The following is a 27,909-nucleotide window of genomic DNA, read 5'->3' as shown; positions in this document are numbered from 1 at the left end:
TCCCCTCAGATATTTATATACATTGATGATGTCTCCCCTCAGTCTTTTCTTTTCCAGGCTAAACAGGCTCAGTTCTCTCAGCCTGTTCTCGTATGACAGGTGTTCCAGTCCTCTAATCATCTTTGTAGCCCTCCTTTGAACTCGCTCCAGTAGCTCCATGTCCCTCTTGTACTGGGGAGCCTGGAACAGAATGCAGTTCTCCAGGTTTGGCCTCACCAGGGCTGAGTAGAGAGGGAGGATCGCCTCCCTTGACCTTCTGGCAACACTTCCAAATGCGCCCCAGAATACCATTGGCCTTCTTGGCCACAAGGGCACATTGCTGACTTATGGTTCCCAGGTCCCCCTTGCAGTTCCTTGCCAGGGGCTGTACTGGGTTGAGGGCCACTGCAAGACTTCCCCTGTGGAATTGCTTGCAGACTGCAAAGAGCAATTTCCCTTGAAGTTCCTCGAAAAGAAGACAAGGGAGAAAAACTGTCTCGCACAGGTAGAAATGAGCTGTTGAGGGGTTCAAAATCAAGACGCTGTTAAAGATGCTGTCCTGGGTGGTATGTGGTTTTGAAGTGGTGTATTCTAAACAAAAAAGTATAAGAACACGTCATTTTCCATTGTTAAAACAGCTCGATTTCTCAGTCATATATAATTTGGAAAACACAAATGAAATAATCCATGTGTGACAAAGTGTTAATATCTTTTTGAAAGCTTATGAAACATAGCAAGAGACGCCTTCCTTCAGGTTAGTCCTCCCTACAGAAAATGACAGAGGTGGCAGAGCCACCCTATCCATTTCGCTTACAGAAAGGGCAAAGATAAAATGATATCTTGTTGTGTGCTTGTGAGAGTAACAAACCCAGGATCTCAGATCAAATAGGAGAGACTCCAAGTAATCTCTCATATTTCTTGACAGTCCCTCCCTATGTATTTGGTGGCGGCTGCCTCACAGGGCCTTGCTGATGCAGGTCCAGGTCATGGGGAGGGGGAGAGATTGTATGTGGCCTTACTATCAAGACTGTGTGCGGGGGCTAAACTTCACATTTTTTACACCACCTGGTATTCACTGGAACTTGGTGAAAAGTTGTGCAGCATTCATGTAATATAACCCAGCTTTGTAAATAGGCTGAAATAATATCTTCAGAGATGTTTCTCTTCACAGAGAGTGTTATCACAGCAATTTAATTTTCAGATGATAATGGTATATATGGGTAAATGTGGCAGAGAGAGTGGATATAGATAGAAAAAATGTTTACTGTGGGAGCAAATTCGGATCGTGTGAGACAATTGTCTTACTGTTTTTGTCATTCTGTTGTTGGATGCTAACCTGTTGTTTGGTCTAAAATTGTACTGTGAATACAGGCAGTGCACTGTGGCTATTAACAAATTGTGTTGGGCTGGAGTTAGTAGGAGTTAAACATGAACTACAGAGAACATAGGTTTAAGCATACTAGTAGTTACAGAAGCATTCATTTAACATTAGTTACAAGCTACTGTTGATTTTTTATGAGTAATAAGGGAGCAGTTTACAGTTGAGCTACTGTAGAAGGGCTGTTCAGCTTTGGAAGGAGCCTCAGGCTGTTCTGTAAATGTTTTCTATTACAAATAAGTTTAATAGTGTACATTAAAAAGGATGTGTATTTAAACCTTTATGGTCCATACCATGTTAGGTGGAATTACAGTAAATTGCTGCGTTTCATTTCTGTAATTATCTTATAAACTGCTAGTTGATATTGTCCTGAAATTTATGTTCAGTGCGTTTTAACACCAGTCATATTTTGGATAGATTATATAAGCTCATTTTGTTGTCTCATAGGGGATATAAATTTACATGTATTTAAAAAAAAAAAAAAAAGACATTCACTAAAAAAGCATGAGTTATGCACCTCGGATATGCACCTTTGGAGTTATGTATGTGTATTGTTGAGAGGGGAGGGATAGGGATCAGCTCCCATGCTGTGATTATGAGTATGCACCGAGCAATTTTTCCTATCAATAATAGTTCTAGAAATATATGATTATGAAACATGGTCTTTTCCTTTTATTTTATTTTTTTCCATTCCTGTAGGAACTTGGAAGTAACAGCCCTCCGCAGAGGAACTGGAAAGGAATTGCTATTGCGCTGCTGGTGATTCTAGTTGTTTGTTCACTCATCACTATGTCTGTCATTCTTTTAACCCCAGGTAACCTACTTCTTTATTTTTTTCTTACTGAAGGTGTATGATTCATAATGCAGTCATTAAAATGACATATAAATGTTAAAACATCTCTTGGCCTTAAGAACTTTTAACTTCTGGCTACTATAAATTTGGTGCCTTTAGGGACTTGAGAGTTACTGGAGTCCTTGTGGAGCAGAAGCATTTGGCTTTGGCAGCAGGTTCTTAGGACTGTGTCAGCCTTGAGGTGGCTACAAGCGATCCTCATTAGCCTCAGTGGGTATGAGCCGAATGTTAAGATTTTATCACTTGTCTTAGTGTAATTTCTGATTCACAGATGAGCTAAGAGAAGGCTATGTGTCATAGAAAACTAATACTGAGAATGAAACTTACTGAATCAGAAGCATGCATCTTTCATATGTACCTGCACAATCATTTTCCCTTTTCTTTCTCTTAATAAACAACTGTGTGACCTAAAACTAAGGAAACTACTTAACAGTACACTTAAAAAAAAAAAAAAAAAAAAAAAAAAAAGTGGGGGGCAATTAATAGACAAAATAGCAATTGCACATATATAAATAATTATGCCTAATGGTTATTTTGTTCTAATTTGGTCCTGGTTATTTTCTAAAGATTTTATTGCTGGGGCAGCAACTGTTTACTTATGTGTATCTTTGAATTCCTTCTATCAGATTTGAATTCTTCCTGTCAAATTTGAACTCCTTCTATCAGATTTGAAATTATGATGTAAAGTATCTGATTTGGATGGCATGTCTAGATATTAAATATCGGTCTGCAAACATTTTGTCATGTGAGTTCAATTTGTATAAACCATTCAATTTTTATAAGCCAAAAGGCTAGCAAAATGCTCTGCATTAAATGATGGTCTCGGACCATTTGGCCACTGGATGAAGTCATCAAGGGAAGCTTGGTGGGTCCATGCCTGAGCAAGCATGCTAATAGACTGCTGCTGCTTGAAAGGAAGGTGGTAAAACTGAATGGAAAAAGATCAAAAAGCTTTGCTTCTCAGAGGTAGCAAAACAGCTACCTCTGAGAAGCAAAGCAAGTTTGTAGGAACATTCTGGGCTATTCTGCTTCCTCTGTTTTGTAGAAATATTTACTACATGCGAACGGTGCTGTCCAAGGTAATGATAAAGAAATGACTGCTTATTTCCACTTAGGACATTTTGAGAAAAATAAAAGCAAAGTTGTGCCTCTCTAGTCTCAGTGCACAGGAGTTTCTTCAGGGAATAATAAAGACAGACACAGAGGGCAAATGGTGGCATGTCATGGTACACTTTAAGACAGAAGAGTGCTTACTTTTCAGTGAGAGGTTCCTTTCTTTCATGGCTTGTAAAATCTCAGAAGTGTTATGGTGGAATTCACAATAATAAACATCAGTTCTGGCTCTTATATCTGAATAGAATTATTAATGATGTAAAAACATAAATTGAAGTCTTTGAAGGCACTTGTTGAAAAAAAGAACAAACAACCTAGGGAAATATTATTATTATTTTTGAATATGATTTAAAAAAAAACAAAAGCTCAGTGATTTACAGCATCTCTGGGGTGGTTTCAAAATCCAGCAAGCTTGCTTGAAAACTTGATGTAAGCTGGGACCTACATTTCTGTTCGAGTCATGTGAGTGAAAAGTAGTTCTGTCAGCTCAGATGTACTAAGATATCCCAAAGAGACTGTAGAACCTGATATAAATAAAAGCCTTTTTCCAAAAATGACCTAGTCTGTAAAACTGGGGTTTCTTGCAGGTTAAAAATGCTTACCAAAGAAAGCTTTGGAGGTCCATTGCGGGGGCAGCTGCTTTCCCTACTTTTGATCTTAATCAGTGCTGTTCCCCTTTCACTTTCATGATTAATATGTTTTTGGAAGATAATATTCTGATACTCTGCTGCTTTGCTGATGGGTGCTAAGCACTGTAGCTGAAGCTGTGTGGTTCTGATTATACATCCAGGATGACTTTTGGATGTCTAGCACTCAAGGAAGTGAAAAACTCTGGAGACCGTCTCACAGGTCTATTGCGAAGTGATTAGTGCTAAGGTGCTACAAATCTGTTGTTATAAATATTTGTTTTTGCAATTCATTTCTAATATTAATGTTTTTAACTATTGGATTTCTTTCTCTATTTAGTTCTGCCTGTACTGATGGGTGCCTTTTATATTTCATACAAATTCTCCTAAGCACTGTGCATCATTCTGCTTCTTTTTAGGGGTATAATGATAATTTTAGACAGTGGCTGCTCAGAAGCCTGTTTAATCTTTATAAAGCATTTCCGTGAAAGTCATGTCAAGGCAAAATTGGATTTATTGGTACGCTAAATCCAACAGAAATTATTTCTCTTGCTTATGATTTTTATACATTGTTTTATCCACAATGTGAGAAACCCTTAGGTTCACGTACGCTTTAATAGTTGTCCTTTGACTTATCTCAAGCTTTAAGAAACATCTTTCATGCCTTTTTTAGTAGGGGGATCAATGCTTTTTTGTGACCTAACCAGTTTTTAAAACAAAATTTTCTATGTAAGGTCCATGCAACAAGCTTCAAAGAGGCCTTAGCTTCAGCTAAGTAGTGTTAACACAAGTAGTGTTAAAACTAAAAGGAAATAAGTGGTATGTTTTCTAGTGTTTTTTATTATGTGAATTATTACTTGAATGTACAACATGGAGCAGGAACTGCAGTGAATAAGGGATGTATTTTGAGCTATTAATATTGTAGCTTCTGTTAAAGTACAAAATGCAGTATCTGTGTCACAATTATGGTTGTGGCTTCAGTAAACAAATAAAGATATTAGTAATATTTTGGTTCCTGTATATTGTTTTCATCCGTGATAATACTCGGAAGCTTTAGAAATGTGTTAGTTTTCTCAACAAGGAGACAGAAAAATGGAAGAACAGGCCATTTCAGTCATGTGATGGATTAGTCGTAGGGTCTGAATGGCCTCCCAGTCCTGTTACCTGTCGCTGGGACTCTTAACAGCTCTCTGTGAATGTTGCTCTGTGGATTTAGGAGGATATTTAAAAAACAAAACAAAACCATTGTGTCCACCAAATATAAATTGTTACGCTACTCTGTAGGTGCAAGTAGAAGGCTTGCAGACAGGTATCTCTGACGGTTTTCTCTGCAATTAGATAAGTGTATTGATAAAGCAAGTACATGAGGATTTCAAAGAACATAATCTTGTTAAAGTAAAGGGCTGGAGTGTGGAAGAACCTGGAGCTTCAGAGAAGAAGTCTGTCTGGGCCAACATAATTATGAATCCAGTGATTTTTTTAGTGTAATATTTGGAGAAGGTTACTGGAGAAATATATGAGAGACAATAAAAGAAAATACCTTGAGAATAACAACTTTCTTTCTTTATATTGTGAATTAATGGCCAGTGCAGAGACAGAATAGCTGTTTCTCAGATATTATCATTATATGTCTATATAAGTATAACACAGGTATCTTACTAGTTCTGTTTTGATTTTATTACATATCTGACGTTTCATCATATACCTGAACAGACTGAAATAGTCACAAGTAGACTTTCTGGGGTCAGTGCCTCACTCCTGCCTTTAAATCAGTGTGTTTTCAAACTGTGCATAATGGCAGGATGTGCCACATGGTAAGAATTATCTTAAGACCTCGTGTAAATCTGTATTTCAAAACCGAGGAATGTTCAGTTGGAAGTACTAGAAACTGAAAGCTTCTGTATTAAAAATGCTCTAAGAGGTGTCCAGACACTGCCACCTTTGTTGAGGTGTTTTGCTGCAACACTTAAGGCTGATCCTCTTTTTGGGAACGAGAGTAGTTGTACCTTCATGGTAGCTTACAGTTTCTGAAGATGTGGCAGACTTGAATGCTGTATGTGGGACTCCTTTGCTGACATATATTGATGTCAGCATTTAAACCATGTTTGCTGATGTGTGGTAATTACTGTTGAGCAGAGTGGCTTCTGAACTCTAGCGAAACATAGTTTGATTTGACGCCTCTTGATGGGGGGAAGGACAGCTTTGCAGAAAAATTCCTTTAGGGAACACATAGGTCAGCCAAACTCACAGAAAAGGTTTTTGTGAAATTGTTTGGAGTAAAGTCTAGCTTCAGGAAAGAAATCTATTGGGATAATGTCCAATGGGTAAATATTCTGTTTAGAATGGGGTTGGGACCAACCCCACCACATCATTTCTCATGTTGCTCTTTAAATGAATAGAAAATGAACTAAAAATATTTTTTGCTGAAGTAGATATTCATTACAAAAAGATTCAGGCTTCTGTTTAATTCTGTATACCTTCCATGTAGCTACCATAAATTATCAAGCAAGTTTTGATATCTGTTTTCTGTCAAGTTGTTTTTCCTTTTTCATGCAAACGTAATACAACTAAGCTAATTTCCAGTTATAGATGTTAGCTTGCACACAGTTAACTAGTGGTGTTTTTCCACTTTTCAGGCATCATTTAATATCAAGCTTTTATCTCTATTTCTAGTGTTAAAACTTTTCAAATCTCCACAGAAAATTCAGTAAGGAGTTTGACTTAATATACTGCACTAAATAATTATTAGTTTTACTTTCTAAGAAGTAAATTTTGAGGTGTTTAGACTATTTTTAACTAGTCATTTGCAAAAATAACTATAAACTCATGAAAAGTGATGAGGCTATTAAATTTCTATTTCTGCAATCTTCTAGTTTAGTAAACATGAACAGGTTTGTCATTTTGAATAAATATGCACCAGTTGTTGAACTGTTAAGGTGTTTAATTTATAATGTAGCTATTTGGTTTTTAACATTTGATTTTGTTGATATCTTTTGTAATCTTGTGTTCATTTTCTATAAGTAGTTTATGTAATTTCAGAGCAAAATATAGAAATCCATGGGAAACAGTGTGAGGACAGTGAAATATTATTCCTTCAAGGAATAATTCAATAAAATGTAAAATGGAAGAGAAAGAGAGCTAGTAGGGTATTAGGTAATGTGTTAATGAACATGAAGTGGAAAAAGGCAGACTAGAAATAAAGAGTGCTTTGCAAAATGCATACCAATTTGTGCCTGTGCTCAAGAAAGATTTACCCAGTACACTGTTTGAGAGCTCAAATGATGTGAAATTCATCTTGCTGTACATAAACTAAGGATTTGGGGAACGTAAAGTACTATTTAAATTTTTTTTTGATGTCAAATCTATATTTTACTCAAAAATTACACAATATGCAATATTGTCAGAGTGGAAAGATAGTGTCCAAGATTACAAACAAGGCTCTATTTTGGTCATGACTTTGCATTGCAAAACAACAACAGCAACAAAAGCAAAAACCAACCAACCAAAAAAACTTCCCAACTTTTCAAACATATATTAAAGTTGTCTGAAGATGCTGATTGTTTCATCTTAGGAATGCTAACATCAATTTTAAAAGTTCCTCTAAAATCCAATTTATTTCAAAATTACTTGTCAGGCTTGTGAATTACAAGACAGAAGAGCAGAACTGGTATGCCTTTCTTCTCTGATAGCCTTCCGTACACACTTGATGCATTGTTCTATTGAGTTTTATTAAAGCAGTTAAAAAACAATCTGTGATAACTAAACTGTCTTGGGCAAGATAATTTTCGGCAGTGTAACAGCTTGTGTGATCCTGATTGATAGGTTGGCAAACCAGCAGTATATGAGGGGTCACAATAAATAGAAACAGAGACTCATGAAAGGTTAGAAGGGGAATCCTTTTCGGATCACAAACAGCATCAGGACCAGGGTCTGTTATACCAGAATAGGTGATGGAAAACAGCTTGTGGGGTAGGTAGTATGCAAGGTTATGGAGAATGGGGAAAATGGGCTTATGAAGAACCCAGTATTTGATGCTGTTAAGTCTAAGGTAGTGTTTTGAAGACAGGAAATGTATTTGTGGAGCTGAGCAGAGCATATGTAACAACATATGCTTACTTTGAAGATAAAAACTCTGTGTTTGGCAGGAGGAAGAGCTAACAAAGTCCCATAATGCGTAAACAGAGGGATTAGGTATAAACCATGAGAGATGATATTACTCTGCTGTAAAGCTCTGGTAAGACTACAAGTGGAATATTCTGTCCCGTGCTGGACTTGAAGACTAAAAAACAACCCAAACAGACTATTTTGATCCCTGGAAGGTGGGAAGAGGCCAAAAAGCTTATTTAAGGATTAGAATGTTTGTCTTGTGAGAGAGGATTTGAACAACTCTGCATGTTTAGCCTCATATCATGTACAAGAGGAGCTGATTACAGTGAGTAAGTGCTTACTGAGAGCTGGGAGGGAGGCGCGTGCAAAACGCAGCAATGCCATAGAGTGAGCAGCTGCGGTGGCCTTGCATCTATCCTAAATGTGTGGTGTGCATTAAAAAGTTTATCTCCAATGCAGCAAAGATGCACCTTATGAATACTAAATGAAGTGGCTGCAGTGGGCAGTGCTGACATTTAAAAGGCCAAAAAAAAAAGAAAAGAAAAAGAAAACACAACAGAACACGTTGTCCATTTCTGTGAGCTTTCAGCCAGGCCTCTAATTGAGAAATTTGGCTGAATAAACACTGATAACTGAACAGTGCTGGACTTCATTCACTGTGAAGGGGTCATATTTTCATCTGAAAGGCAATACAGGATACCACTGCCTTTACAAAGCACATTTTCTTTGTTAAAATTGTGCTGTAGCACATTGGGTCAACATAAAGATGACAACATTGTTCCTTGATTGCTGTGATTCTAGATACTCCTTCCTATGGGTCTGTCCTCAGTGGTGATACCTAATATCAGCAATCCAGAAAGACAAAAGCTGACTATGAAAAATAAAAGCTCCTCTCACAAAGAAGGTAGTTTGGAGTGCCCATATGTTGGAAAGAAAAGCTCACAGAACAGAGGGACACTGCTGTAATCTATGACAGTCCTCCCCGATAATGATAAAATGATTAAAAGACTCAAGTAGGCAGCTGTCTGACTGATTGTCTAGGAAGTGAATAGGTGTATATTTCTGCTAGTGCACAGGGGACGTACAACACAGCTTTTGGCAACTGCTGTTCTTCTAAATAGCCTAAAGCCGTTAGGTGAAGTACGTAGCTGCTATATATGAATATTCATTGGAAGCTTTGTGTTTTGACAGCAAAATAGTATTTTTGCTTGAATACTACCTCTGATATCACACATTCCTGTGACAGTTTACCTTTCAATATCTACTACTTATTGTTTATTTAACCTAAAGCACAAGAAAAGCAGAATTTAGCAGTTTCCTTTTTCATTTCTAAAGTATGGAAATTATTTTAAAAGCTGGCACCTTAAAATAAATGTTAGCCAACTTTCCGAAGTACTTTCAGGGCCCTATCATGTTTTGGGAAAAACACAAAGCTGCTAGCCAAGGTTAAAAAAAAAAAACAAGGCTTCAGTGCTTATCACTTGAGAACAGGTACAGGCCATAAAATGTGCATTTGATTTTTTTTTCTCAACATTTGGATCCTAAAATACATGAGATTGGCTCCAAACTGATTACTTAAAGGAGTATTTTACTTAGTTTCTATTTGTAAAAGGTGATCAATATGGCCTTCATCCTGTGGCTGTGATGAAATTCTTGTATTGGTTTGAAATCAGTTTTCTTGTGGAGTAGAGGGGTGGGAGGAAGGAGCCATACCACTACATTGCGAGAATAGTAAATAGCCACACACTTCATGTTTCAGCTGTCCTGTCTGTAAGGTACCAACTACTGCTTTGTTTCCTGAAGCTCTACTGAAGAAAAATGAAACTACTTCTTCTAGTGAAAAAAGTTAGAGCAATGTAGTGTTATTGATTTCAACAGGACCTCTGAACTATGTATTCTAGTCCTCTAATTCCAGTGTTGTGCAAACTACACTAATTATATTGCTTTAATAACCATCTAAAATGATCCTGTTATTCTTATTTTAGATGAACTTGCAAATTCATCTGAAACCAGATTGTCTTTGGAAGATCTCTTCAGAAAAGATTTCATAGTTCATAATCCAGAAGCCAAATGGATTAATGGTAAGTGTATTCTCTCCCATGTAATTTGAATCTAGGTAGTCATTTTAAGAATTGAATGATGTCAGTACCCTTTGAGAAAGAATCAGTTAAAATCTCAAACTCTCTTGAAATTGGCCGGAGCCCAAGTTTTCCTTGTAATGTCTGTTTCATTAATTTTTGAAATGGTTTTCTAATTTTAAATCTCTGTCTATGCTGAAGTGTTGAATTTGATGATAACCACTTGCTTGGATACAGGTTTCTTTTGTGGCATTCAAAATCCATCTTAAGAAACTCATACAATGGAAAATAATTTTAAAGGTGTCATTCAAAATAACAGAGGATATAAGCAATCTAGTGTAAAAGTGATGAGATTGTACAGTTATAAACTAATATCTAATGAAAACTAATCTAATGAAAACAGTATTAGAAATACTATTTAATAAAGAAAGTCCTTATGTTGCATTAGCAATACAATTGTACTAATACCCAGGCTTTCTGCAGGGATGTTTTCCTCAGCCAATATGAGAATTCGTAAGCTAACACTTAAGTGTTTTCCTGTGTTTGTTTGACAAAGAAGCAACTAAGTCTAGTGATAGGAAAAAAGGGAGAGAATGGACTTTTTATCATTAGAATACATGGGGTGTGTGTGTGTGCGTGTGAAGGGAATAGGGGATAATTCTCCGAGTTTTACTAATTTTTTAGGATTTCTTATGAATGCAGAAAAATTACATATAGATTTTTATTTTATTTTATTTTACTTTATTTGAAATTTCCCAGTGTAGTCGATGCAATCAGTATTTTAGATAAAACAAAAAAATAAAAAAAAGAGGAGTCTTGTAAAGTAACATCTTTACTTCCTCTTTCTTTTTCTTTCTTCCTTTTTCTTTTTTTTTTCTTTCTTTCTTTCTTTCTTTCTTTCGACTTACTATAAGATTGTATTTCATTTTTCTACTACGGTAACATTGCAGTGGTGGCGTTATATATTTCATTCTCCATATACATATCTTAATACTCATCATTCCTTATGGAGCTGGAGGGGAGTATTTGGCACATTGCTTGGATATCGGCAGAATAAGTGCATCTGGACTCTGTACAGGAAAATTTTTGTGGAAAATTAAGTACCTACTTACTTTATGCACCTCTTAGAGTAGAATAATTTGTATCCATCTAAAAATGTTATTATCTTGACCTCCTGGGAAAGGATGGGAATAGAACCTGAAAAAATGATTCCTGCAGCAAGCAGTTTCTTCAGAATGTAGAGAATATTTTGTAGAAAAATTTCCAATCTTAAGGATTGTGAGTTCTAGATAGATTTTAGTTAAGGTCTAATGTTTACCTGTTGCCATTCAGTAAAACTTTCCATACGAAGATATTAATTTCTCTAGCATTATCTTTCTAACACAATATTGTTTCTTCCATGTTTGTAAATTCCTCCACTACAAAGATTATTGCCATGTAGTTACTTCTACTATAACCCAGTCTTAAATAAGAAAAGCTCCTATATATGTTTTTACAGTCCGTTTTCTTTTCTACTTGAAACTGAGTCCACATTTTTATGTGCTTGCCACCAGTTAATAATTCTGCAAATGTTTAAAGCTGATAGGAAGTGCTATTCTTTATCTGAGATAATCAGCTGCTGCCAAAGAAATTTTAAAAAAATAATAATTCTGAACTAGAGTTTAAAAAGTAAGAAAGTATGTTTATATTGGTCATCATTTTAAGATATATCTATGCGGACATCCTTCAGTTTCCTCTCTCACTTCCCTTTTTTTCTTTTTAACTTCAAAGGCAATTTTTAAAGGCTTGAAAATTTGCATCACATATGCGTGCATTGTCTACATACTTTTGTTTCTTTCTTGCTTTATGGATAAGGGCTAGTATTTTTCTTGAAAATAATCACTCAGCAATTTAGTAAGCTTTTTTTTTTCAATTATAAGTTGATCAATTCAACTGTATTTAAAAGGACATTAAGGAGAGCATACATAGCCATCAGTTCAATCAGCGTTATCTGAAAGAGCATTAGATTTCAGAAAGCATTGCAGTTGCTTGGCATAGTTTTGAAGAAGTGAAATGAGAGTGCATCTTTCCTTAGCATTATTGATCTTCAGATTTTCTAATAGAAAGTGAGAATTTAAAATGCTGCCAGTGAATAATAAAAGTAAGTACTTTATTACAGTACTTTTATAAGTACTTTACTACAGCGCATTGCTACTGATAAGGCCTGTTCTGTTCTGCATTAGATGGCAGAACAGCTTGCTTTACTTAGAATCACAGAATATCTTGAGTAGGAAGGGGGCCTACAAGGATCCTCGAGTCCAATTCCTGGCTCCACACAGGACCACCCAAGACCAGACCCCATGTCTGAGAGAGGTGTCCAAATGCTTCTTGAACTCTGGAAGGCTCAGTGCTGTGACCACGGCCCTGGGGAGCCTGTCTCAGTGCCCGACCACCCTCTCGGCGAAGAACTATTTCCTGACACCCAGCCTGACCCTCCCCTGTCCCAGCTCCATGCCGTTCCCTCGGGTCCTGTCGCTGTCCCCACAGAGCAGAGCTCAGCGCCTGCCCCTCCGCTCCCCTCGTGAGGGAGCTGCAGGCCGCCATAAGGCCTCCCCTCGGCCTGCTCTGCTCTGGGCTGAGCAAACCAAGGGACCTCAGCTGCTCCTCATACAGCTTGCCCTCCAGACCCTTCACAATCTTTGCTGCCCTCCTTTGGACATTGTCTAATAGTTTTATGTCCTTCATGTATCGTGGTGCCCAAAACTGTACACATTACTTGAGATGAAACAGTACCACTGTAGAGTAGAGCTGGAAGCGTAGTTTAAAATATGCAGAGTAATTAAATTTAAGAAGGTACTGCAGTTAAACTTTCTCTGGACTTTCTGTTGCCAAAAAAGCTTAAGAGATTTGTGTATCTATCATATTGCTTCTGTCTTGAATTTTAACTGCTTGTAACTGATTTTAACCCTGGCTGTTAATGACAATAAAGTTCTGAATCTTTGCTTTTATTCCTTCTGTTTTTATGGGATTTGATTTCATTTTTGCTATTTAGATAATCTTTGCCAACCTTTGCTATACATAAAAGAGTGTCCTGGATACTTGTTTGTATTCCTTCAGATGGGTATGTAGTCAGCGCAGTCATGATATTTTTCATGTATCTAAACTAAGAGTGTTGGAGAAGAGCCTGAAGTCTGAGTGACAGCCTGCAGCGGGCTGTGCCCTGGGATCCCGTGTTGTACTACTGCTCAGCAAAACACCTGAGATGTAGGTACAGATGCGCTTTCCAGAGCAGGGAGGGATGTGGGCATCTGCTTAAGGTAAAACTTCTGTAAGGTACTTTACTGAAACTGTGAGATGATAAAAGAAATATTTTTCTCCTTCTACCTTGATTGCTGCTGGAGGAGCTGTTTGTTCCCTTACTGAGTAACCCTTGCAGTACTGTGTCACAGGGAAAGCATAGGGGGACTTGGATGGCTGCTCAGCATCACATCTCTGCAGGCAAATACAGTCCTGCTGAATAAGGAGGGTAGGTTTTGGGGAAGTGAGGAAAGGACTGGGGAGGTGGCAGGTGCCAGTGAAGAGGGAATAGCTGGGATGGATTTCAGTGGCGTTTTGGGGAGGGGAGTCATTTTCCTGTTTGGATTTCGTTCCCAAAACAAACCATTTTCCATGCACATATGTCGTAAAGGCAAAGATTCTCCAACACTTTTTTTTTTTTTTTTTTTTCCTTTTACAATTTCAATGTGTTTCTTTGGAGATGATGATAAACTATTTTATCCCAAGTCAGAAGTATTTTCACTCTGCCTTTAGATTCGTATAAAGACAATAGATGAATGTGTTTTTTTTTTTTTTAACTCAAGCTCTTGCGTTTACTCGTTTTATATTTCTTTTTACACTGTTTCAGAATTTCCTGTATTAGCTTCAGTAGAGACATGGCTTTCATTTTCTGAGTAATATTTACTAGCTTTGATGATGGCATTATTTAGTTTCACATACCAATTTTATCAGCATGGAGGAGAAAGGAATGGGTGATGCCTACCCTTGGAATCAGTGGTGAAACCAATGGACTGGTTTCTGGACAAAATCCCTCTCCCCACTTCACATTTTATTTTGCAAACATTTACTATGTTTACCAGTAGAGTCTCTCATTTGTAAATATTATTATTAATATTAATATACTCTTGCTTTACAATTGAATGATCACTTCAATGCAATATTTTTTAGATTGTGTATTAAAGTTAGCACAGAAAGGTGTTACTTGGCTGAAGAAGTATTATTGCTGCTTTATTGCTTTATTCCTTAATGAGTGAATGAGACGGTGACTTCCAATGCGTTTATTTGTGATTGTCCCTAGCACGTTTTTCTAGCTGTGTTCTGCCTTTATCACCTAGGGACTGAAATGTGTACCCTTTGCTGGAGCTGGTGCTTTGCTCAAGTCTCTGTTGGCTTTGTTTTATCCTGAAAAATTAAATAAAAAGTGAATATGGGAAACTTGGCATGAAGATGGTTGAAATTGCTGTAAGAATTGCAGATAATAAAAACAAAAGTGGTTTGGGAAGCAAAGCACACTGAGATTCCATGGTACAACCTGTGCCAGCTTTGTGCAGGAAATTGTGGTTTAAACCATTTGGTGCTTTTTAAAGGAATCTTCTTCCTGTGCACGAGACAAATGTGAACTTTATTTATCAGAGCTGAGCGTGGAGTGTTGTTTGCCAATGGATATGGGTCAAGTGTAAGAAATCAGTCCATCGCTGAGCAACAAAAGAACACAGATTCTACTCCAGAAAGTTGCGGCTGAGTTGGAGCTGAAACAGGCAAATCTTTCTATTACAATTACATAGATACACGTAGCTATCGTGTTGGTGTTACTCTTGTAATTTATAATGGATGTTATTAAGAGTGAAGTCTTATTTTTGATTGTATTTTATTTTCCTCCTAAATGAGAGTCAGAAGCAGCCAGGCTGGAATGCAGCCATTGTGCATTTTCAGTGTAGCAGGATCTGTGCTTGGCATTCAGCTATTTAGGCAGTGATATGATGCATTAATGCTCTGGCAGGGACTTGGGAAGAAGTGAGAGAGGTACGTACAGTGGTACTCTTGCCAATTCTGGATATAGCTTTCATTATTTATCTGAATCTATCTGTACAGAGCCAGGAGTTTGAAGCCAGGCCAGAGAGTTGTTTTGTTGCCTGTGGTTCACTGTGAAGGGTTTATTTCTGTAAGGCAGCGCAGGGTCGGACTTTGATTCCCCATGTGGGGAAAAGCAGCATGTTGAAGAGCAAATAAAAAAATCCCAGACAGAGCTCCAATCTTTGGAAGCTTTTAGCTAAAACTCTTCTTTCATAGAACTGCAGCAGCGGTGAGAATTACACACCCAGTTTTTGCCAAATCTTAAGACCGAGTTTTGAAACAGTGCCAAAAAAATGGGGAAAGATATGTGGACTGTCTCTGGATTGATTAAACTTTCTCTCAGAAACTGCCAAATAGGGGAATAAACGTTTCGATCAGTAGTGTTCCGCTGATTTATTTATTTTTAATAACTTGTTAAATGAAAGAGTTAATGTTGTTGTAAAATTGGTTGAGATAGCAGCATGATTAATTTCTCTCATTAAGGAATTGAATGCAGGGGCTTGGGGCTGTTTTTGCACTCAGGCTGAAAGTTTCTCTTCAGGTCAGTTGTAGGTGGGTAATTGGTCATTCAGGCTAAGGTTGTGGTGGCAACTATCCCTGGTACCAGGCACAACATTTCCCATCGTGTCCCTTGATGCAGGAATTGTGGCTCCGCAAATAATGGCTGATCTTGGTTTAGGAAGAAATTTTATTTATTTATTTATTTTTAATTGAAGTTTTGCTGTAGTAGTTCTTTGGTTTTGTTTTCTCTGCATGTCTCTTGTTACAAAATGAATGTATCTTTAAATTTTATAGGTGAAGAATGCACGAAAGCAGAATATATAGGTGGCATATAAAGCTCCTAAAATGTTAATGTGAACAGGAAATAGAAACAACAAATAGAAATAAATGATTTCATGCGCTATAATAGAAGTGCAAATAAGAAAGCATGAGATAATTTGATTTGCAGGTGTGCATGAATGTAACAAAAACCCTTAAAAATGGATTCTATACATTTTTTCTGCATGGACGTGGAGATTTCATCTTGTATACTAACTTATCAGACAACAGGTGGTGGTCTTCATCAATAGTGGTTGTTATAAAGCAAATACTGATTTTCTTACATGATGCAGAGGTGCTTTTGTGCTTCAGATTCAGAGATTCAACCTTGTGCGTGAATCTGTTTTGATGTGGTTCTGTGGCCAGAAGTTGGCAAAAGAGATCTTCCCTGTGGGGAGGACAGAGAAATGTTCCTTTTATCCACTGATTCTCTGCCCTTCTTTATTGTGTTACAACCTGTGAAGTAGAGTTTTTCCCTCAGTTATTTTTTACTCTAGACTGTATGCAGTCTAACTTTTAAATAGTGATATTTAGTGGCTGTTTTAACTGGACTTTCCTTCACGACCACACTATTAGGATCTGCTGCAAATGCTATGTTTCTTTCTGTTTTTTATCGATATTATTGATGTCTCTAAGGTACCACATGATTTGGTTGCTTAAAAGTGGATCTTGGGTAATTTCTGCTCTGATCAACTGTGTTAAGTCCCACTGCTGCGTCGATACTGGTGTCAGTGTTAATGATCGTTAACAAGCATTAAATAGTGCTATGTATTCAGGGCCATTAACTTGTGTCACCATTGCATTTTGTAAATGACTTCTTAGCACACCTCTTCAGAAATCTCCCTTCCCTCACAGACATTCTTTGTACACTGATACAGCATTGTACTAGATATGACCTCTACACTGTCTTGTACCTCTCTTCACTTGACCATTACCATTATTGACTGCAAAAGTTTTTTTTCTGGGCATTTGTTTTCTGATTCTATTATTATTAATTTATTTATTTTTTCACTAGACATATTTCCTCTGCAGATTACCACAGATTTATTCTCCTGAATAGTCTTTTATTTTTTGTAACGCCTTACTTAGAGTTGTATTAAGAAAGACACGGACAGATTCCATGCTTAATGAAATCTATGGGGATGGGACAAAATCCACAGATTGTGTACATGAGGAAAAATTAAATTAAGTATTCCAGCTGGTGGAACATCAAACTACCTTTTGCCACATTTAGCCAAAAATACTCATTACAATCTTTCTTCAAATTTATGTCCCTATTGATTTTTGCCTTATTCCACAACCCAAAGCATTAAAAATTTAACAAAGAGGTCAATGTACTTACAAAATGTTTACACAGGCAGAGTGTATCTGTCATACACAGCATACTGTATTTCAGAAGATGTTAGCAGAATGGTTTACATTTTCCAAGTAATCTTTATAGATATCAACCTCATGTTCAGGGAGTAAGTACAGTAATTCTGTATGTGAACCCCTAGGAAAGTGGACCAGACGCTTAATAAATCTTAGTTCTCCCTGTTTGTTGAAGGAAAAGTCTCCTGAGTATAGTGCACATATCAAGGTTGCTATTCCAGTTACCATAGCAATGTCCATGAAAGTGGGAGACCTTTTCAAGCTAATACATTTTTGACTAAGAAAGCAGCTCTTAATGTAAAAGAGTAGAAACCTGATGTGTTACACCGTTACTCTTAGGATGCTGACCTCTAGGACAAATATTTTTACTGTACGGGAAAACCTAAATGGTGAATTGCAAGTACTGGAATGAGAACAGATGCTGTACAACAGGTCAGTGAGTTCCCTCCAGCATTCCCTCCCACTTCTTTCTATTATACAGAAGGACTCCAGAGAAGTATGTGCTCATGCATCAGCAGGCTTATATACATATGGAGTGTCTCCTTGTTCTGTTTTCCCCAGTTATCATTACTGTTCCTGAGCAGAAGGGTACCTGTTTGCTTACTGGAGCTGTAGTCATTTCACCTTGGGTTGGGATTGGAGCGAACTGCTAACTTTTCCCTTTGGAAGCTGCTGTTTACATGTGCAGCTGGTTTTATGGTCCTTCTTACAGGCTCACTTAAATCTGCTCTAATCTTTTTATCAGCAATTGGATTCTCTGCAAAGGAGAACTGCACGGGAGGGGGGATATACCTTCAGCCGTAGCTCCACGAGACAGCTCTGTTGGCTGATTCTGCCTTGTTCCCATTTGCCTAAAGCAAATCCTTTTCATTTTCTTCAGTTTTCTTACTTGTCTAAACAGACAGTCCTTTAATGACTACTGCACAGTGTCAGTGTTTTGTGGCAGATTAGTAAGCTTTACAGTGTTTAAAGTAATCTTTAAAGAACAAAACTTTATGTATCTAATCCTTGTTATGTTGTCTGTTCTGTTTTTCTTGGATTGAGGCAGCAACAATAGTGCTGTGTACACCATTCTGTGTTGTTTAAATGCTTATGTAACAGATCCATAAAAATGAATTTCTTAGGCATAGATATATCTACACAGATATATATATATAATCAATTTATTATGCCTTTAGACCTTTTTTCTTGCTATCGTAGATTCATGAATCACAGAATGGTTTGTGTTGGCAGGGGCCCTAAAGTCCATCCAGTTCTATCCCCTTGCCATGGGCAGGGACACCTCCCACCAGCCCAGGTTGCCCAAAGCCCCATCCAGCCTGGCCTTGAGCACCTCCAGGGATGGGGCATCCACAGCTTCTCTGGGCAGCCTTTGCCAGGGCCTCACCACCCTCTGAGTAAAGAACTTCTTCCTAATCTCTAATCTGAATCTGCCCTTTTTTAGTTTAAAGCCATTACTTCTTAACGTGCTTCAGATGCATGGAAATGGGTACCAGGCCAAGGTTATTCTTATGAATATGTGGTTGGTACTTGAATGGTTTTAGCTGATTATCTCTGTTGGTGTGTTGCAAAAGGAAGGACTTTTGGCTTTAGCTTGTTTGGGAAATTTGATATATCCACATAAATTTTGGTTATACATTTAAGATTCTTTCATAAGTCTATTCACTTCTGGTATTGCTTGAGTTCTCCTGGCAAATGTTTGTACTTCAGAGTTGAATAATGAGGGCATGTGTATGGCACAAATGTCAGGAGCAGGAGACAGTGCAAGCATTGCACGGTTTTGAGAAAAATGGGAAAAAACAAGGTATAGTTAAAGTGGAAGCAGGAAAAAGAACAAGAAGGGAGGGGGCAGTCCGACGGAGAGCACAAAGGCCTGTGTTAGCGCTTCACTGGTGCCATAGGGTGCATGTGTTTCCCATTACAGACATATCTCTATTCTGTAACTACAGACAGTTTCTAGGAGGACACATGGACAGTGAGAGTTTCCACCTAATCACGGTGTTCGTGGTTTTTGAGAGGCAAGTGCTGGCCCATGTGACGAGCAGGAGACATGAAGTTGGTGCTAAATGTCACTTGTGGCTCTCCCCAGAGCTGGACTAAAGCTCTACAATTGCTCTCACCCCATTGACACAGTGCCCAAGGAACATCTGGTGAGGTGACCTGCCTGCCATTCTGTCTGGCCAAAAGTTGAACTTTACAATTGCAGCTGTGTATTTATCTGGGGCAGTGAGAAATGCATTGAGAAAGAAAGTGCTATAAACTTTAAATGATTTTATTTTTGATGTTCTGACTTAATTACATTTTTAATTTACTCTTGCAGAAATCGAATGTGGCCAACATACTGTCTGTATGAGACTGATAGTTAAGACAAAACAGAGGCAAATGATATTTGCTCGTCTATCCAGTCTGACAAAGTTTCTAGGCAGTTTGTGTGAGGTATTTGCCAACTAGTAATCAGTGTAGCAACCATGTGTCTCTTTGCCAAATCATTAAATGTAGATTGATTTTGATCCATTAATGGAACTATACAAACCCGTAGCCCTCTTGTGAGATAATTGAATTCTGGGCTCTTTCTTAAAATAAAATTACCAAAACATGGGACTGGGAGATATATTCATGCTTTTGACTGAATTTAAATATTGGCCTCCCATGTTGAAAGTGCTTCAACTTTAATCCAATTTTAGCTGATGTTTTCCACGATATTTTTTCTCATGTAAAACCCTCAGGGAAAAACCCACTCGTGAGTTTTGAGTTTTTTTTTTTTTTTTTTTAATCTGCAGTTGAGAGCTTACTTGATGCATGAAGACCATCTTACATGGCCAGTGCTTCAAACAGAAATGTAGTGTGCTTTCTCTACATACAGCCTACTTAATCATATGGTTAACAAAGTTTCTTCTGCATTTGGAATATTGATTTTTAAGTTCAGCCAAAGCTACAAGTTATCTTCGGATCTGTGAATTACAAATTGAACGTAAAAATTGTAAGCACTTGAAACTTTAAAACTGTGGCCATGAAAACCCAGGAGTTTACTTCACTAATACTTACAACAAGGACTCTAAACATCAAGCTGCTAAGTTAATCTATTTTTCTGCAGGACAGGCACTACATGAGAATTAGTAATAATAGCTTCAAAAGTAATAGTAATTGACCCCATCCTAGAACAGCCATCTCAGGCATAAGAAGGCAGCTGCTTTTCTTTTTCTTCTTAGTCCTGGAGTTGTGTTATGAGTCTTGTCTGCAGAAATGGGTCAGTTTATTCTGTAATGATGATTCAGATATTTCGATGTTTGTTACTGAGAACCCGACTGAGGTGGCTCATCTCTAAAGGTCACTACCTAGCTGTCGGATGATGATAACTTTGCAGATAGTACTGGCATGAGTTAGATTCAGTGACAATTACAGTTGGCTGAAGATATTTTGTCAGAAAACTGAATTTTTCTAAGTCTTCAAGTTTTGTATGAAGGAATATGTCTGTGGAAGCTTTGTGAAAAAAGGTTAAATAGTTCACTTCAGTTTTCTTATATTTTGGATGATGCGATTTTTAAAAAATGTTAAAATCTTTTCTTTTGCGTAATCATTTTGATGTCTCTTATTTTAATGTATTTCATATTACTCGTGCACACTATTTTATTAATGTCAAAATACTTTTGACATGAATTTTGGCATTATCAGAGAGAACAATTCAACATTCTGAAACAAGTATTTCAATATATTCTGTTTGAAATTCTGAGGAATCTTTTCTTAAAATAAGAAATACAAGATTTGTGGCATACTCTAATATGGAATAAAATGCAGGCACTCTCCAATGTTTTGTTTTCTGGTCATCTCCATGGGCAATTTAAAGAAGGAGGCTCTAAGCCATATTGTCAATTATAGCTCTGAACTACATTATAAATTACCCAAACTGATGTTGTATTCTATTCATAGAAATCAATTTCAGAGTTAATATTATAACCTGCAGCATTTCCATTGATTTCTGATGGATTCCAGATGTACAGAGATATGGAAATTGGCTGCTGTTATGAGTTGTTCCAAAGGTGGAAGCTGGTTCTTTGCTTTCCAGGTAACTGCACGTGTAATGAAATTTATCTAAGTTATAAATTTTTATCTTTTTCTATTTTCATACCCAGCATTGTATCTTGTCCTCCTAGAGGCAAGGACTTACTGTTCTAGCCAGTTAGTCCTTTCTTTTTTTAGCCATTTAGAATGATCGTATAAAGTGTTACATAAATGTTCCTCTCTTTTAATACTCTGTCCTCTTTTTCAGCTATTTCTTGTGCTCCTATTAAGGTAAACTGTGTTAGCTGAAGACAATTTGGCCAGAAAACTGTATTTTTGAAGACCTTGATTAGCCTATGCACGTTATTATAATGGAAATAATAACAATAGTTCTACTGTATTATTCTGGTATATATTATAATGTTAAATTATATTTTTTACTGCCTAGCTAAAGTCAGAGGGTCAAGAGTATTGAAAAAGAGATAAAAGTGAAAGCACACTTTTTTTTTTTCTACTATAGGTGATGTTTCCTCTCCCACTCCCTTTCGTACATAGTGTATGGAGGTAGAAGATAGACAATATGCCTTTCAGAATAAATGTTTTGTATCCCATTACCATCTTCAGAGAGACTTTTTTTTAAACTAATTTTAACAAAACGTTTGTTTTTTTTTTGTACAGTATGTGTCTATCTTGAGAGCTGTAACAGATTCAAAAAGACTGTGAATTAACAATATCATTTATTCTGTTTCTCGTTATGAAAATAAACTGTGTGTTAAATAAATTGCATTCCTTTATGTGATTACTTGGAGGTTTTTTTGTTTGTTTGTTTGGTTGTTTTTTTTTTTTTTGATTAAGTAATGCTAAGCTCTGAGGAATTAAAATTACATTTGAAATACAGATTTATCTGGAAGGTAAGACCTTCCAGAAATAATAGCAAGAAAACTGTTTTATGAATAGCCTGACTTCACCTGGCAATTTTGTGGGAGTTTCTGAGCACCATGTTAAAAGCAGATTCTTTGTTGAAAAACATGAAATTTCTCAGTTCCCAGCACTGGTAAAGTGTTTCATGAAAGACATTTTAGTTCTTAGTAAGTGCATTTGTGGACATGAACTTAGTGTTTCTCTTATCCTCTGATTCAGGTTTTTGTTTAATAAAAATAGAAATCTTCAGAACAAAACTTCTCACACAATTTTATTCAATAACTTGAACTGGGTACATTGATATAACAGTAGATACTCAGCAAATACCTGTTCATTCAGTATCTAGTATTGAACTTCAGTATACTATCACAATGGAATATTTATTTATTATGGAGGTTTAAACAAGGATATTTCAATTTCAAGGAAGTCAGGATATATGGATATTCCTTTTGAATTAATTTCAAAAAGGCTTGTGAGTCACGGGTATTTCTAGTGATGTTAGTCCTCTGCTGAATTAACAGTTTGTTTCATTTGTTGAATATAAAAAACAAAGAAGCAAACCAACAAAAAAATACCCAAATATTTGTTATCAAATATTATAATAACATAAAACTTGATTTTTAGGAGTGCTGAACAATTTAAAAATACAACTTTGCAAAGTAGCATATATTCTTTCTTTGTAAAAAGATTTTAGGCAGTTCCTTGTTTGGGAGTTTCCTAACTGTTTCAGTCAATGAGGTTTAGACAAGTGTGAAGAGCTTGGGACTGAGGAAAAGTATTTCGTCTTCTAGAGAATAGGGAAATTGCTGCTGAGAAAACTCCTAATGGCCACTGATTTTGACAGTACTAGCTAGTAGTGAATGGTGCTGAGCATACGGAAACTCTGGTTTGATGTGTCAGGCAAAGATCTGTTGCATGTCTTTTCAGGAAGTTTTTGTTTTGTTGTGTTTTCACAGAACTTGTGCTGCTCCAGGCTCTGGTCTTTTTGGGGGTAGTTAGTCTTAATGAACAAATAGTGTCAGAAAGAAAAGATGGGCATCTGTCAGTCATCTTGTGCTTTCCCTGAGTTGTTCACAGCCTCCCTCTTCCCCACTCCCCAAGAAAGAGTAAAGCTTACTGGTGTATCAAAATATTTACCGAATAATTGAAAAAAAAAGCAAATATGAACATATTTTTCAGTTTATAAATGCCATTAATTCTTAATAAAGACATGACCATCTGTATATTTTATTTAGGTAATTTAGATATAAAAAAGCAGTTTGCTTTTGGACAAAATCTTAATTATTCCTTGAGAGAGTATTAAATAAAGGACCACAGACAAGAATAATCTATTTACATCTTCACCAGAACGGCAATGAAAAGTTCCTTCAATATCTTTTTTAAACCACTTACTGTGACAACCTTTAATTATAAGGGTAATTACTTTTATTACATTTTGCAATGTATGTTTTTAACATAATAGCAAGCTGATTTCCTGCATTCAGTCCTTCCAGTGAAGGAAGAATCTTTTCTAAGTGCATAATCTGAATTTAAATGAATGCAAACCTTTGTACTCAGCTTGCATAGCATGAGAGTGATAACTTAAGAAAAATACAGCTTTGTGACACACTGGTTACTTTCATAAAGATAGAAGTATATTCTCCCTTTGAGTGTGTCTAACTTCCATTAGCGCTAATGGGAGTTATGCATTTACTCTTTGAAGAGTCTACACTCCAATTAATTATAACACTTTAAAGAAAATGTGAGATGTTATTGAAGGTAGAGATTCTTTGCTGTTATTATTATTATTTTTTTTGAATTTCTATTCTGTTCTTTCTCAATCTGTGAATGCTTTGGCATTGACTGACATATTGTCATGAAATCTTGTAAATACTGGTATCTGTTTAATTGAAATTACGTTGTGACATGTCGATAGTTAAGTCATCTCACGTCTAGTTCTTTCTGAGATATCTAGCCTACCACCTGTTGGTTCTTTTTCTTCCTGTTTACCTTGAGCTGACAGCTGAATAACTGTTCCATTCAAGTTACCAATTCCAAGGTTAACCTCAGATCAGGTTTTATCTGACAGAAGTTGAGATAGACGAGTGAGCTCTGTTCCTTGTACCTTTCCTTAATTTTTCTGTTGTGAGCAGAAACCAATGAGCATCAGAAAACAAATTGTTCTCGTATCCTGTGCTACAAATCTGATTGCAAACAGGAAGCCACGCTGGAAAAAAGGCTGAATGGCTCTGCAGAAAACAAGTGTGTGTTGTTGTTGATTGCCACGCATATTGAAGGTGATGCAATAGGTTCATCTGGAAACTAAAAGCAATTAAGCAACTTGCTCTTTAAATAGGTATGTAAATGACAGGAGATCAGCACAAAGTGAAAGAAGAGGAATCAGGTTAACCGAAGAGACCTAATTATTTCTTTTCCCCAGAGCAGCTTATTAATATTGGTCTCTATTTCTTCTCCCTGATGTATGACTTTTAGAGTTGCCTAGGCATCTGACAAATCCAGTGTTAAGAGTGAAATCTCTCTGTGGAGGTTATTTGGAGGTGGAAGAGTAAAAATTGCATTCGAACTCAAGATCATGGATCTCAGATCTGAGCAATATAGATAAGAATGTAACAATTTTTATATTTATTCTTTTTCACTCACAATGTAAAATTTGCCACTCAATTTGTTGCAAGCTCGAGCTGAGCCCTCAGAAGTCTTTTGTGCTCCTGGCCTGAGAGACACTGCTGGTAGCAAATGCATCACCTGGAGTATCTGCCTGAAAGAGGCAGTGTGTTCATGGTATCTGCAAAGCAGAAGAGTAAACGTTGGGTACAGAATATGGAAAGACACAGAGGATGTACAAAGAGATCCAGGCAAAGAGATAGACTTTCTGCTTGTGTGAGGGAAAGGGAGGGAAAAAAAATAGCTTCGCTGGATAAGACATAGCAACTTTAAATCAAACCACACCAAGCCCACAACTCTAAAGTGTCTGAAAGAGTGGAAAAGCAGACGGGGAAAAAAAAGAAAACAAAGGTGCCACATGTTTCTTATCAGGCTTTCCTTTGAGTGGGGAATGCACTTTACCATTTAACTTCCTCTTGCTATAGCTGTTTGGACTCGGTTTCCATTGAATAGAAGATTGAGATTTATGGATCCAGACTACACAGAGGTTGTCAAAATTCAGCTTGTTTGATGACTAGAAAAGAAGACGATGCCTCCACTGATGCGAAAGGTGAAGAAGAAAAGCCTCTAATAGCAGCCTTGTTGAACGTAAGGTTAGATGGGACAGGTATTTCATGCCTTCTTGAAGTAAAGTATGTGGAGCAAGAAAGTTGCCAGTCCCATAGGAGAGGATGACTCCATGTATAGTTTCCTGCCTTCATGACCTTATTGAACCCTGCAGCTGCAGGCAGGTGAATGAGGTCTCCAAAGAAAGACCTGGGAATGAGGATTCCAAAACTGTTAGACTGCAAGGTCAGTTTTTGTTTCAATGACAGAAACTACAGTCTGTTGAAATGGGATTGCAAGGAGTTATCAGACTATTCTGTGTCATGGTTTTTAGGCAGGTTCATGATCTCATCACCTTACCTGCTGGCAACACGCAGAAAAATCATGGTCCTCTTGGATATGAAGAGACAATGAACTACTTGCATGGATCAGCCCCGAAGGGGAACCAGTCTTAAGATGTGTTCTTAGTGTGGAAATATTGGCTCCAAGGCCTTGACTAAGACATACAGTATTCTTTCACAAAATGCCTCACGGTCATGATGACACAAGTAACTTCTTGAGCTATGTGTGCCGAGAAGAGACCGTTGTTCTGGATAGAGCGGAGGCACCTTGTGCACTGTTGGGACAGTGTGGAGCATCAGCTTCTGCTCTGTCAGATTCAATTTTCTGCCCTGGGGGAGAGGTTTGTCCTCTCACTGGCCGCAGCTTGTGTCCTCACCAAATCCCTGGCCAAAACAGTTTTCAGAACTGAGGTGGTTCTTCATTATAGTATATGTCTAGAGCCCCATGTCTTACTGTGGCTGTTATTTATTCTTTATATTTAAAGCTAAATTTTATTATAGTACCAGAGTTTTCTAAATAGAGTTTAGGCTGAAAATATGATGCTTCATAATTTAGTTAATTCCACTTGTTTATTCTATCAATAGATAAGGACTGCATTTTAGTAGTACACGTTTTGTCTTTTCCTGACATGTTGAAGTCCATTATAGATAATGTTTCTTTGTGTCTCTATTTTCTTATTATCCACAATGCAGATTTTGTACTTTTGGAGAGATTTCTTTTATGCTTGTGTACTGAGTTTCACGAAAGAAATGTTTTCTCTTAGTGGCTCAAGTCAGGCTATTGCTTGACTGCAGAATTGATGATGAAAATCCTGACAGATCCTTTACCACAGCAGCGTGAATGTGCTGTTAAGATAGTTTAGTTAGAAAACATGTAATTATGATAATGGCAAAAGAGCAAGTCTCTATGGGGATTTAGATTTCCTCCCATAATGCAAACAAAAGGCACTCTCAAAATGTAAGTTCTGTTGTTTCATCTATTCTAATGAGCAATTAATCAAGACGCAGTTAGAAAACTATGCTGATAAGGGTAAAAGCTGGCACGTATCTTTGTAATTTGTATTGTAACAAATTGAGAGATGTAATCGCAACAGAGGAGAATGTTTAAATAAAATTAAAGCTGTGGTGTGAAATGACAACGGGAAGAAACTGAGAGTTAAGAATGGCATTTTGTCTTATTTTAACACAGCTGTGAAATGGAAAAAGACCATCTCAGTGGCATGAGTTCTGCTGAAATGAATGAGCTGTCAGCCCTAAGTACAAATTTCTGGCTTTGTATTTGGTTATGATATACCAATTGCACTAACAGACTATAGTTTTCTGCAATTTTCCTGCTTTTATTGTGTTTTAACACAACTGGAGAATGGATTAAAAGATGCTTTTATTTAAAATGGGAACAAACTGGCTAAGTTTATGTGTTAACCTGCAATGAGACTGATTTATTAGTAAACATATTATATATATTACTATCAAATGATTTGATTTTGTATCAGAAACCAAGATTGCTTGACAGCTACCGATAGTTATGGGTAGGTTAGAACTGTAACATAAGCAGAAGTCATGTTGTGACTGACTGTCATACCCGAGTTTGGAGATAAGCCAGCCTTTTTCCTGTGTGTGTAAACTAAAACTTTCTCTTAAAAGAAGAAGGGAGCAAGATGTAAATCTCAGTTTGTCGTCATTGTGTACCATAAGCTATTAAAGTCCTTGCTCTTTTAAGAGCACTTGGATACTATAATTCATATTTGTAATTACAAAAAAACAATTTTGTGGAAAAAAGTTTACGTGAACTGCCATTACCTCCTGGTTCCTTCCTTTGCATAAGTGCAAAAAGAGCTGCTTTGTTTGAGCAGGAGTATTTTATTTTTGGAGCCAGAGGACTAATGACCTCAATAAAGATATGCATCATCTAGATAGAACATTTTACTCCATAGATATTTCGGTGTTTTATCAATGAGAAGCAGAATCACTGTTCCTGGTCTATTGTGAGGAAATAAAGGTGCAGCAC

At 37.0% G+C, this 27,909-nt stretch overlaps 1 protein-coding gene across 6 annotated transcripts in view; it reads left to right on the top strand.

The window, feature by feature from the left end:
* DPP10 (dipeptidyl peptidase like 10) overlaps nt 1-27,909 on the top strand; it is a 486,601-nt gene that overhangs the window by 270,499 nt on the left and 188,193 nt on the right. For all 6 annotated transcript variants that reach the window (XM_040561195.1, XM_040561191.1, XM_040561193.1 and 3 more), the window contains 2 exons: nt 2,057-2,171; nt 10,042-10,137. In XM_040561195.1, coding sequence (XP_040417129.1) covers nt 2,147-2,171; nt 10,042-10,137 — 121 coding nt within the window. In that variant the 5' untranslated portion in view covers nt 2,057-2,146. The remainder of the gene's footprint in view (nt 1-2,056; nt 2,172-10,041; nt 10,138-27,909) is intronic.

Source organism: Cygnus olor, chromosome 6 (genome assembly GCF_009769625.2).
Source record: "Cygnus olor isolate bCygOlo1 chromosome 6, bCygOlo1.pri.v2, whole genome shotgun sequence".
Taxonomy (NCBI): domain Eukaryota; kingdom Metazoa; phylum Chordata; class Aves; order Anseriformes; family Anatidae; genus Cygnus; species Cygnus olor.
The sequence above is the reverse complement of the archived record's forward strand: the minus strand, read 5'-3'. Positions and strand labels throughout refer to the sequence as shown.